General features: G+C 31.1%; 1 protein-coding gene across 1 annotated transcript in view; it reads right to left on the reverse strand.

The window, feature by feature from the left end:
- Window positions 1-13,863, reverse strand: part of Tnpo-SR (transportin 3) — a 116,943-nt gene that overhangs the window by 18,645 nt on the left and 84,435 nt on the right. The window contains exons 17-21 of the mRNA XM_085825081.1: window positions 10,962-11,053; window positions 5,838-5,923; window positions 3,165-3,366; window positions 2,822-2,938; window positions 600-694 (exon numbers count right to left, since the gene is read on the reverse strand). Coding sequence (XP_085681207.1) covers window positions 600-694; window positions 2,822-2,938; window positions 3,165-3,366; window positions 5,838-5,923; window positions 10,962-11,053 — 592 coding nt within the window. The remainder of the gene's footprint in view (window positions 1-599; window positions 695-2,821; window positions 2,939-3,164; window positions 3,367-5,837; window positions 5,924-10,961; window positions 11,054-13,863) is intronic.

Below are 13,863 nucleotides of genomic sequence, written 5' to 3' on the forward strand. Positions count from 1 at the left end.
AAATGCCTATATTTGTAGTAGGATTACATGATTTAAAATTTGATGGCTCTAAGTACTGTTGTTTTATTACAGTGCAAGAAACATACATACATTTATGCAGATTTTTCATTATTTAATTTCTTCAAATACAGGGCGATAATATTTGGTGGCAACAGTCTGAAAAGTGAAACGGACATTCAGTGTGATTCGATGCAAAATCACAAAACAAAAACAATAGTTCTTCAAGGATAAAGCCCTTTTGGATTTAAAAAAAATAAAAAATTCTTGCAGTGCATCAGGCATTCAAGAAGATAGAAGTTCCTAAGAGTTTTTTATGTAAGTCCTGCCAAAAAAACTAAACTTTTGCATACAGGGAGATGGCATATTACTTCTATTACATGATTTTAATTAAAAAAAAGCACAAAACAGGAATTCATTTAATCATAAATATACTACTACTGTATAAAATGACGGGTGCAAAACTGAGCCACATGCACTTTTTTCACGATAATCAGATCACCATGGACTATCTGAAATTTATCCACTCCTATAAACTTGAATAATCTAATCTATACTGTGCATTTTAATTTTACAATAAAGAATTATAAAATGAGTTTTACCTTGTGCAGAGACGAAATAAATCATCAACTGTGTCAGGATAATTTCTTAAACCATCACTGCTTTCCAATAACCTGAAGGCTGGACCACAGAAAGCCTTTAAACAAAAATAAATTATAAACAATAAATCATTAAAATTATCATAAATCAATATAAGCTTGGTTTGGTTTTTAATCAACTAGGCTTTGAAAATAACAGCAATGATTAAATAAAAAAAAGCATTTGTAATAAAAACTTTACCATAATATATTTTAAAATAAAAAAAGGTAGGGAAAAATTATACGTCAAGTCATATTCAGATCTTATTAACTACACACAATTATTGCCCTGCTTATGCTATTGTGGCAGAGAAAGCACATGCTGAAACAAAAAAACAAAAAAAAAAAAAAAAAAAAAAAAAAAAAAAAAAATCTTTTTAATTATTGCATGACATACACTCTGATATTCTATCCCATGATGGACCATTACTTGGATGGCCACATATTCAGTGGTCATCCAAAGAGTAAATCACATCTAGGAACCATAACAAAAATCTTATTTATTTTACAAATGCCAAACAGCATTTAAGGCATTAGTTCACAGGCTCTCCAGTACTTTTTAACAATGTTCTCATACTGAGAAAACGAAATACAATTATTTAAATGTTCAAAAATCATATCCTGATTGGAGTCATAGAAGTTACAGTTTGGGAAATCCACCACTCCAATTCTGTAGAGGTGGTTTTGCACACAGTCATGTTCAGTCAGATGTCTAAATAGAGCTACCACAGTCTTTCTTGAAAATCTGGGAATGAAAGTTGTCTCTTTCCCCAGGATCCTCCAACTCTTATCCATAGCACATTGAATCATATCCTGCTTGAGAATTTTCTTAAGGGTCAGGTTAACAAACAATTTAGTCATATGAAAAGAAAGTGGTTGATTAATGTGTTGCATTATCAAAGTTCTTTTCTTAGCCAATGTATTAGCTTTTTCATTTCCCACAATTCTAGAGTGGGCTGGAATCAATTAGAAAGAAATTCTATATGCCATTGCCTTAAGCAAAGGCCTTACAGTCTAAGATTCTTCGGGAACTATTTTGATTATTCAGCAGAGCTTGAAGCACACTTTTGGAATCTAACAGTACGACTGCCTTTTCCCATAATAATAAATACATAATAATAATAATAATAATAATAATAAAAAAGAGAGATTTTTTAACTGATCAGCGAAACAGCAATCAGTCCAACATTACTAAACTATTTCTTTCTCTCTGTCAAGCTATTCCACGAGACATTACAACACATAAAACATTTTTTACAATGCAAGAGTAAGGGCTAAACCATGTTTTGGGGACTATAATAATACTTTCAAAGAACATTTGCTATGATTCATCATCAATTTGGCTGAATAATATATTGTCATAAATAGTTTTATTATTTACATTAAAAGAGGGGAAAAGGCTACTTAAGCTCAATACAAAAGAGAAAAAGGCCATGAATAAAAAAATTACCGTAATTTCGCACATATAGTCCGCAGACACGATTTTATATTAAAAAAATTTCAAAAATTGTCAGATAGTCCGCACCACCAAATAGTCCGAGATTACGTTTTTTTAATACGGCAATATTAATGTATTTTAGAAACAAAGAACTAAGTATAAATAGAAAAAAAGGCGATGTTTCATCAACGTTATCGAAGATGAAAGACAAAATACGAAAACAAAATACTGTGCAACGTGCTATCCTCATGATAAGTGGTAATGAAATGTGACCTTCGACCCCACTCACTCGGTGTTGCCAAACCAACGCTATAAGTAAACGAATCACGCTTTTTTTCGTACTCCAGGTACTTGCTACTAAGGCTCCTAAAATCCGAGCTGACGATCGATACGATATATACAAATGTTTTCTAGGAATCTCTCACTTTTTTTATATTTGATCATCGGCAGTTCACGACAGCGTGTTTTTTAAATTTCAACGATTTTAACCATGAACAACCAGCGTATTATCCGCACTGGTGGATAGTCCGCAGCTTCAAAAATTCACATTTTAAACACAGATAGTCTGCGGACTATACGCGCGAAATTACGGTATATTAAATGACCAATGCACATAAATATTAACTAAAATACACATAAATATATTAAATGAAAGTAAAATTAGGGATGCATCCAGCATATATCACTCATTTTGAAGTACCACAAAACTTTGTAATACATTTGAGATGAAAGGGAAAAAATTTCCTACCTGTAACATGTCTAACAATCCTTGAACACAACCTGGTTCTGAACCATATTCATCTACTAAAACACTTCCTAGATATAGGAAACAGGAATGTTGATGGATCTGGTAAATTTGTACCATCTAAAAGTAACAGAGACAGTCAGTAATCTTGTAAAAAACAGTTTACAAAAATCATTGAATAGTAAATTACTCTTATGAATTGAATTTAAACTTATTGTGATGCAGTAGTACACAAAAAATTCTCATTTAAAAATTTAAGCTTTGCATAAACATATAATCTCATAAAATTTCAATATCATATTTACATTCAAAAAGTTTAAACATTATGGAATGAAAAACTGCTTACTTGAGTAACTAGAGGTTCAAGCAATGAAGCAGATTGTTTTCCAACACATCTAACTGCAAAACGTATACAACGACAACATCGTTCAATTATCCGTACATCTGACTGATATTTATTACAAGTTTCAGACAACAAAGGCCACACTTTCTCCACAACAGGTTGACAAGGATGTGTTTGGCCATTTGTAATTGAAGGAGTAGTATGCCTAAAAGTATTTAGAAAAATAAACACAATTCAACTTATTGCATTAAAAAAATACTAACACAATCACTCTATATGTATGTATGTGTAAGGTAAAGAATATGCATGTTACTAGTTCTAGCTTTAATTTTTTAGGGTTGGCACTCAAACAGGAGAATGAAATTCCTCGACTTTTCCAGGTTTTCCAAGTGTGTTTTAAGAAAATTCCAGTATATCCACATAGTGCACCTTATCTCTGCTGAGGGTAAATTAATTATGGTACAACTTGAAAACTCAAAAATTTGTCAATTACACATGACTTATAATCCCCAAAGCATTACTATTATAGCTATAATAGAACTTGTGGTCCTCAATAACTTTCAAATTAAGTTTCTGTCAAACTAAGAAAACTTGCTCTACAATATTTGCATACTAAACCACCATTCTCTTCAGCAATCATTAGCTGTATCACAAAATTAGTTAAGTCCAAATAAATTACTAATTATATGAAAAGATTATATAATATCAGAAGTCATAATGCGTCTGAAATATCTGCAGTCACTGACACCGAAATGTATTTAAGATAAAATGTCAGCACAAATGTAATTAATTAGTTAAAAGTAATAGTTAAGATTTACTTTTACACACATAAAACATGCCTTTATAAAAGAAATTAAATACTCTTTCAATATATTTCATTTAAGTAATAAACAAAATCAGAAGTGAAACTCGCTCATTTTTAAATGCAATGTGTAAATTTTTAAACATTGGACTTTTTTCATCATTAATTATGATAAAATTATGCCATGAATGACAGCTTTATTGTTTTAAAAAGTATTTAAGATAAATTCTGGAATGGAATTGTTTACAGAATGGTAATTGGGGACCAGTTATATCTTTTCAACGTTGGTGCGAAAATCATGTTTTTGGAGATTACTGTACAAAATTCATTGACGTTTCTAGATTTTGACTAAAATATTTAAATTCCCGTGTCAATTTTTGAATTCCCAGACATTTCCCGGTAATGCGGCAATTCTGATAATAGCCCCTTAACATTCATTTTCAATTTGATTATTCACCCTCCTGTCCTAAGAAGATGCAATATGCTTATAATAAATCTCTGTCTAGTGCATCATTCCAAAATTAATCCTCAACATATGATTCTCATATTACATACGTGATACATGTACTTACATAACGGCAAAGGATCTTTTAACATGTTAAACTTTGAAAACTAAAGCCTTGTGAAATTTACTATTAACCAAGCACTTACCCATGAAATATTTGGTTTCATTCACAATTTTTATGAACATTCAAGATGCATTTTCTTAAATCAATATTAAAATATGTGAAATCCTTAAGAACTTTTGTTAAAATATCTAATCTAAATAATATCAGTAGATATTTGCAAAGCATCACTGGGAAAATATTTTGCCTTTCCAAACTCTTTATGCCATTATTTTCGCAATATTTATCCACAATGAGCTGCAGAACTTTGAATACAAGTAATAGAACAGAAATTCATACGCTGAAATATGGATGTATGTGGCACTACCACTTTCTATGAAAATCACAGAAAAAATTCTACAAATCGTAAAAATCTCTTTTACGTAATATATTTGTAGTTGAAACTATTTTCCTGAATATAAACACTGGTAAATGAATAAAAAAATTGACTGCTTGGAAGCAAAAGGACATACTGACAATGATGACAAATTCACAGACACACATTAAATTATGCAATCATGCTATACCAAGTTTTATTCATCAGTTCTTATTAAGTTGTGAAAGCAAATAAGTTTGAATTTCAAATTGATTATCTTAAATGCAAATATATTAAAACACATGTGCAGTTCTTTTCATTAGATTTAACATGCGGTGGACCGCAAAGAGATAAGAAATGTGCCCACAGGTTGCAGTGTCTGTTACAAGAGGTAAGACAACAAACTCTAATACTACAGAAACAAAAATTTGTTCAATTATGGCTATAGCTGTTATTACAAGAATCATGACTTCATGATCACTGTCAAGGGATTTTAGCAATCTGTATTGTGTCTGTCAACAAAGCCTCTTGATTTCAGGGAGGCTGGTGTACTAATCATACTGTTGCTCCTCTGATATCATGCTTATTATAATGAATCAGAAGATGTAAAACAAAACTGAAAAGTTAACAATGCGTGACTAATTCAATCTGTAAATTCAGATAAGGCGAAAACTCAGAATGCTCCTTAAATCTTAGTTAGAGAGACTTTTGCCACTAACAACATCCTCACATCATGAGGACAATAACCTAAAATGTTATTGATGGATTATATTAAATGTATTTTGTTCTATATGCAGTAATACAGAACCAACAATGGTTACCACAAGGAGCCATGTAGCCATGTCATCCGTTCAGCGTCCCGTCATCCACCCCAAGTATGATATACATTAATATATGTATAATAAATATTCGTATTTCATGCAAAAGTTAGATAAATGTATTAAAAAAAGTACCTAAATATAGCTGCAATTCTGTCTAACCAAACAGCAGGGTCTGATTTTGTGCCTTCTTTAATGTTACTTTTTTCTTCTTTTAGTAACTAAAATGCAAAATGAACAGAGCAAACTAAATTGTCAATGAAATTAAAGCTAGGTGCAAGAAATTAAAATTATACATGAAGAACAGAAATATTTTAAAAATACAAGCACAATTCTTCACAGAAGATTTACACCATTTTTTTTTTTTTTTTAAATATGTCAAGCTTAAAAAGTATAGTTATCTGCATTTGTTGTTTAAGCAACAATAAAGTTCTTAAGACACCAATCTGAATGCCAGAAATTAAAGGAAATAATAATGATTTAATCTTATACAGAATATTAACTCATATTTTTAAAATAACAGAATATTGCTTGAAAAGAGTGGAATGAATTCTTCTCAAACCAACACATATATTTACTCTCCATATATATTCCTCAATATAAAATTAAATTAGCTTTTATTCTTCTGTAGTATTATCCCTTTGAGGGGCGGTATATGAAATAATTTAAATTGTGGTAAAATTTTGGATGAACTGTAACTTAAGCTTCATTCAGACGGGGGCGTAAAGGGCATAAGTAGTTAAAGCCGAGCTCCATTGCCAAGGCAACCAGTCTGTGCTACGTCACAAAATCTGGTTTAGGACTCGTGGCATAGGGTTCAAAGTTTTCAACTTTACAGCCGAGTTTGGGATAAGCGTCGACCAATCAGAGCGAAGCTAAAATGAAACGGTGTTCTACAGAAGATTTTGCTGATACAAAACAAGCAGAGCAAACGCGGGAAATCAATCGAGCAGGAGAACAGCGTGGGAAAGTTGTAGACACATCCACGAATAAGCAAATTTAGCTTCTCTCATTGCCCACAGCTTTACACCCCGTTCTCGCAAGTGTGAACGGAATTCCCGTATTTTATGCCTTTATGACTACCCCTCTATGCCCTTTACGTCGCCGTCTGAACACAGCCTTATGGGCTCTAAAAACACAAAATTGGAACTTGAAAATAGTTAGAGCAAAATACCGAATTTTTAGGGCTTATGTATATTTTATAGCCTCTATGACATTTTTTTTCAAGTAGCTGCCAATTGTTCATTTTTTTTTCATCTATTTTTGTGTACTTTTGATATGTGTTTATAGAGATGGGTGCTTGAATATAGTTATGTAAGTCTAAAGTAAAAAACTTTTGAAATTTTGCCAGAAATTTAAAATTTTAAAAGCAAAATTCACATTTTTATGCGCTTTGATAATGCCACCTAGCTGAATATACTGTAAAATATAAGTAAAAAGCTTTTGAAAACAATTAATTTGAAAGCAATATTATCATTTTATGAAAAAATTTAGCAAATATAACATTGCAGGTGTAAACTGTACCATGCTGCTATTGAACTAGTATAATGTTACAAGGAGATGTAACTCAGGCGAAAAATAAAAAACTGAAAAATGAAACACTACGACTCAGCTAAAAAATTATGTTGCATTTTTGGAATTATATTTTATACTTTAGATACAGTCAAAAGTCTTTAATCCGAACTCGTCGGGACTTCGGCGATTCCGGATTATAGATCATCAGTTTAAATCTGGTAAGATGGCATGCAGAAATTATAAAATTAAAAATATGAAACTGTAATTTATGAAATAAAGAGCAGTTATGATCTAAAGGGTATCAGAATTTACAAAAAAAAAAAAAAAAAAAAAAAAAAAAAAAAGCTTAATATTTATTTGTTTACTTTATTAAACATTTCTTTCAACGCGTGCATGCGTAAAGCATACATTATGCATATCGAAATTAGAAAATTGCAACCAGAAAACTATTTGATGTGCATTCGTGATATTTATAATGACGAGGAATTTGATTTAAATTGTATCAAAGACGGAGTACATCGAGATGAAATACTACATTTAGTAAGGAATTATAAGCCGAAAAAAATAAAAACATCTGCCCTGAAGATAACGATAGCACTGACAGATCAACATCCAATTTATTGTGCCCCCCCCCCGCAGAGCAGCGTGAAATTGATAAACAGATTTCGAAATGGTTAGAAAAACAAAGGATATGCCTTTATCCAATTTTTGCAGCAATTCCACTTTTTGTTTGATGGACATCGAAACATGCTTTCGCTTTGTAGATCCTTTGGCAGCTCCAAAATCAGAAATTCTTTTTGACATAATCGAAAATTCAAGCTTACTTTTATAAAATTGCTCTAATAGTCCACAAAAAATAATAAGCCAGATCCAATTAGAAAATTAAGGAACAACGCAATCTGCAACATTAACTGAAATAGGTAATTAGATAATTTTAGCTTAGCTTATACCATCCGTTATACATTAAACGTGCATGTGTAAACGTATTATGTGAATGCATAAACGAATAATACCTTTACGCATGTGCAGAAAGTTCGTAGCTTTGGGGTCCGGATTATAGATCATTCCAGATTATGGATGTCTGGATTAAAGAGTTTTGACTGTAATATATAAAAAGAGCATACCTCATGCTATGATAGCAAGAATCGCCGTCCCCCAAACACTTTCAATAATTGAGCCCCCATAATTTGTTTTTTGTGTGTAAGTGAAGGTTAAAATATATCATTTTGTTCAGGAAAAAAAGCTGTTAAACAACCCCCCCCAAAAAAAAAAAACTACTCAAATGTTCCCCCCTTTTTTTTCCTTCAAAAGATAAATGTTTTGCATCTAAAACTGGCTTTGGAAATATTTTCCTTGCTCTCACCAACTGTGAAGACTTGTTTTGAAACCATGTACTTGTATCCTAACCCAGGGGAAATATTTCTCGTGTTTCCTAATTACTCATCTGAAATTAACAAAGATGATACTCTAAAGCACTGGTTCTCAAACTGTGCTACATTACGATATTTTTAGTGGTACAATTTTTACAGAAAAAAATTAAATGAATGTAAAATTGCACCCTTTTCAACATTTTGTTCTAATCTTTATTATCCAGAAACACATATATTTTTAAGTTTTTGATTTTTACACATATATTTGTAAGTTTTTGATTTTTTGATTTTTAATGCTGAAATGATGACTTTTCCAAGAGCTTCGAACAATTTCCTGACATTACAATTTCCAAGAATTATAGCGGCACTCCAATGTACTCATAGTGTACTGATTTATATCTTATTGTAATGTAAAAGTTTCACTTACAAATATAAATAATATAAATTTAAAGGGTTTTATTCTTTGTTTATATACACTCCATTTAGGATGCATTGATTTTTAAATATGAAATGCTTTTACGGTGGTACAAAATTTGAAAAGTGAGAACCGCTGCCCTAAAGCATAAAAGCATGCTTTCAAATAAACAGTTTTCCATTCCACTAAGAGAAGGACCTAAAATGCCTTTCTGTTTCATCTGTTTGTAAATGAGCTTTCCTTTTGTATGATATTATCACAGCCTCTTTGTCAAGATAGCATTACAAATCAGCTGTCACCTCTTACCATTTTCCCTGCATTCTAGGATTTTGGAAAATACGAGGCGACAAGTGTCTTTCGGGGTTAACATGACACATTTAACCCTTACACTTGTGCAACGTTTTGACACTAGACGGCAATTTTGAAATCGATGAGTCTTTATCCGGGTAAAGGGTGAAATTAAAATTTTAGATAAACAGAGGTGAATGAGAAACTCGACTGGAGTAAGCAAAGAATAAAATGAAACTAAAATAATTTTATTCATTCTCAGCACAGGGTCAGTAAATTCCCCATGCCCCAATGAACGTAATATTGAATCTTAAGTGACTTTATATTAATCATAAACAATTATAATGTAAAGAAATTCACATTTCACAGAGCAGAGAAAGAGAAGCCTGGTGCTGTTATGTATTTGCCTAGTATCTTCAGTTTGGGCGCTGGGATATTTAATATACTGGTCTTAAAATTGTATAAATAATCTTTTTTCAATTATCAGCTCTGAATGAAATGCAGTAAATATATAAAATTCAGCACGTGTACATCATACATTTGCAGATTTTGAATTTTTTCTTCCCCTCCAACAGAATTTATGAATCTTCAAATATAATACCTTGGAATGAGGTATATTAATTTCATAACTGCAAAATACTGAGCATTCATAGGGTGGTGCTGCCATCTAGAATCAAGAGGAAACACTAGAAACTTATGATTACAACTCTTGGTGTAGAAAAATTAGCGTTTTTTAGGAGGTTAAAAAAGTGACAAATAACTGGTATACTATATATATATATATACCAGTGGTGCCCTTTAAAGGGCCATATTGGCCTACAGTAGGCGGCCAGTGTAACTCTGATTCAAAACCCGGTTATGACCACGTGATTCTGAGACTCCTTTGCCGATGCTTTATTTTTCTTCTTTTTTCCCCTTTCTAGTAATTTTGTTCTCCTGATGAGGAGGGAACTTTAGCTGCCCTCGAAATCGATTGAGTGTTTAACTATATGAACGCTAAGTACAAGGTTGTTATTGTGATTTTGATTGCACATTGGCATGTTTCTCTTCTATTCTACAAAACAAATGTTGAATCCTTACTGTTAAATAAATTTTGCAGTTTTTTCTTGTGTGTAAGTTGTCAAACTAAAAACACATAGGAGCTAATTACACAATGTAATTAGGAAATCTTAAAATTAACCTCAGAGAAGCTGTCAAATGACTATAATTTTTCTTTTTTCTTGTCAAATGATTATAATTTCTGCAGTGAAATCTAATCTTAAAGAAAACCCTCTACAAAGATTCCAGAAATTCAGAAAACATAAAATAAGAATGAAAATGTCTGAAAAAGTTGACTTTTAAAAGAATTTCAGAAGCTCTCAGAAATATCAATATTAGATGAAGTGAATGTAAAAGGTTAAATAGCGAGAAAGTTGTTTTCATAAAATTTTTATTTGCCACAAATTCAATCATTCAAATAAAAATGAACAAAAAAACTTTCTTTCAAAATCAGTCACACAGAATTTATACCAATAATACATCTGTAAAGTATGCTCAATTGCAGAAAAATATGTTTAAAAGAAATAGAATTATAGAACAAAATGAGAAACAAATTTAAATTCTCGAAAAGTGTGTTCTAAACATATAAACTTCAAGCAAAATAAATAAATAAAATAATAATAAAATACATACGGAAGATAAAGGTAGCATTTGCGTTTTACACAATTCCATCAGACCATCTGTTATTTTATCTAATGGCATCTGACCTAATATTAGTGCAGTACCTATATAAAAAAATTGCACAAATTAATGTTTTTACTACCTTTACATTATTATTTAAAATATTAATGTACACTAATAAGTAATATATATTGTACATTACAAAGAGTTTTACCATTATAAAAATTACAACATTACAAATAAATTTTATTATTACTAAAGCAACACAGTTCTTTCTTGTATGACATGGCAAAAAGAAAATGCAAATGAATTGTACAAATGCAATGATAACATACACATATTTATAAAACAACGACAGACAAATGAGAAAGAAAATTTAATGCACAAGCAAAAATTTTGCCTTCGACTGAACAGCTTGAAACTCACTTTGTTCAAAACCATGCAGTTTAAAAATAAATAAAGGAAAATGTAAAATATCAACTAAGAGGATGATATTTTTTTTTATTACGGCTGAATAATTTACTTAAATATCCATATCTAATGGGGTTTCAGCTAATATATATGCAATAAAAAATATGAAGAAAGTATAACTTTTTTAGAACACAAATACATATTTGATGACGCAAATGGTAGAATTTTAAATTCTTCATGGAAACATTCCATAAAAAAAACCCTTTATTTAAAGTACACAAATTTTACTTGATAAATTAAATAATGAAATGATCTTTAATTATTTTTAGTCCAAAGGGGCTTTGTCACTGAGGAACTAATGGGTTCCCCCTGCACTTCAATGTTGAATCTCTCTGAATGTCCATTTCACTGTTCAAACTGTTGCCACCAAATATTAGAGCATTGTATTATATTTGAAGAAATTAAATAATGAAGAATCTGTATAAATGTATGTATGTTTCTCACATTGTGCTAAAACAATGGTCCATAGAGGCATCAAATTTTGAGTGATGTAATCCTGCTGCAAATATATGCATTTGAAAGCCTAAATTTGGAATGCCGAATTATTAAGTATTTCATATTTTGTAAAACTTTTGATTACCAAACTCAAGGATTTCAGAGCAATAGCAATATTGTACAGAAAAAAAGATTTTTAGCTTCAGCGCATGAGACTGTGTATCGGAAATTCTAGATATGCTCAATTTAAAATTATTTTGCGATATTGCTCTTGAACTGAATCTTATGGTCTAAGTGTGAAGAATATGATATTTAATAAATAAAGGTAACACACAGAATGTTACAAAAATGCCCCTTTGGATGTAATTTAAAATCTGAAACCCTTCAGATTTTCTTTTTAAAATTATTTTTAATTAGTCGATTCCCTAGATAACAGTAGCAGAAAGACCTAGTCTCAAAAAGCTAGGGCCCCCAAAATTTTCCTAAAGTCACAAAGTCTAGTTCTTTTATGGAAACAAGGAAAGTGAGCTGTGGGAATGATTAAAGGGTCCAACAATATATGATCTGGAAACCTATATTAAGCTCTGAGTAAGGGCTGAAATTTGCTTAGCTCAATTACATGTTTATTTAAAGTCAAATGCAACATAACCCACATAGCACAAAAACATCCTTGGGATATCCCAAGGATGTTGCTCGCGGGATATGCGCACATCCTCAGGACATCCTGGAATATCCCGCGAACCTCCTAAACACCTCCTCCCGAGTGCTTAATGTCACATCCCGGGATATCCTCAGGACATCCTAACCAAGTCCCATCGACAGCGTGCGGGATGTTATTAGGATATGAACTCCTACTTCCTACATCCTCAGGACATCCCGGGATATCCCACAAACCTCCTAATCACATCCCATTATATCCTAAAAACATCCTATCTATGTCCCATCGACAGCATATGGGATGTTATTAGGATTTAAAGTCCTACTTATTACATCCTCAGGACATCCCGTAATATCCCAATTTCCTCCTAAACTCATCCTCCTGAGTGCTTAATGTCACATCCCAGTATATCCTTAGGATATCCTATCTACGTCCCACCGACAGCGTATGGGATGTTATCAGGATTTGAAACACTAGTTACAATATCCCTTTAACCTCTTAAATACATACTCTCAACTGCTTAGTGTCACATCCCAGTATATATACAGAGGAAAATTCCAGTGAAAGTATGTGAAGGTGTGATGATCTAAAACCTACTTTTTTTTACACAGATAGTCTCAAATCGTTCTCCTACGGTTACTATGGAAAAATCAGAAATGTTGAAAATATTTATACAACTTATTTTGTTTTTAAATCTGAATTTGTAAATATATTAAAACTGAGCAAGGAAATTAAAATGAATTATTAATACAAAATATTAAAACTGAAAATTTTGCTTTTATTTTTAAGATATTAAAAATCTTTTGATCATTTTTAAACATCCAATAGCCCCCAAATTGAATTATTCATAATTAAATTATTTTACAAAATCAGTTTCTAATTTCAGTTAAATTGTATTAAAAACTGAATAATAAAATTACCCATTTAATAATCTTTACATAAATGAATCATCTTTCTTTAAAACATGTAAGGAATTTATAGTGTTCTGATGACACTGTTGGGAAATTGTTAAAAGGAATAAATTGTATTTTTAAAACTAAATCAATTCCTAGCCTCAGAATAAATAAATATGTTTTCGTAACATGAGAATGCTGCAGGCTTTTTTTATATATTTAATATTTAGTTGTAAAAATTTGACATTATGTTAACAATTCTTTATATCATTCAAAAGGTAACTCAAGAAGCTCTTCTAAAATTCTATCTTTCTGCTCACACAATTAAAAAAAAAAATCTGAGAGGCCTCAGATTTTAGCAGTCACTCAAAGAGGCTAAAAGTTTATGAATGCATAGATTATCAATACAGATGGAGCAGTGGAAATAGCAAAACATTTTATATGATACTGACACCAG

The sequence above is a fragment of the Stegodyphus dumicola genome, chromosome 10 (genome assembly GCF_044657685.1).
Source record: "Stegodyphus dumicola isolate Sdum_Otavi_A_Nest chromosome 10, ASM4465768v1".
NCBI classification, from domain to species: domain Eukaryota; kingdom Metazoa; phylum Arthropoda; class Arachnida; order Araneae; family Eresidae; genus Stegodyphus; species Stegodyphus dumicola.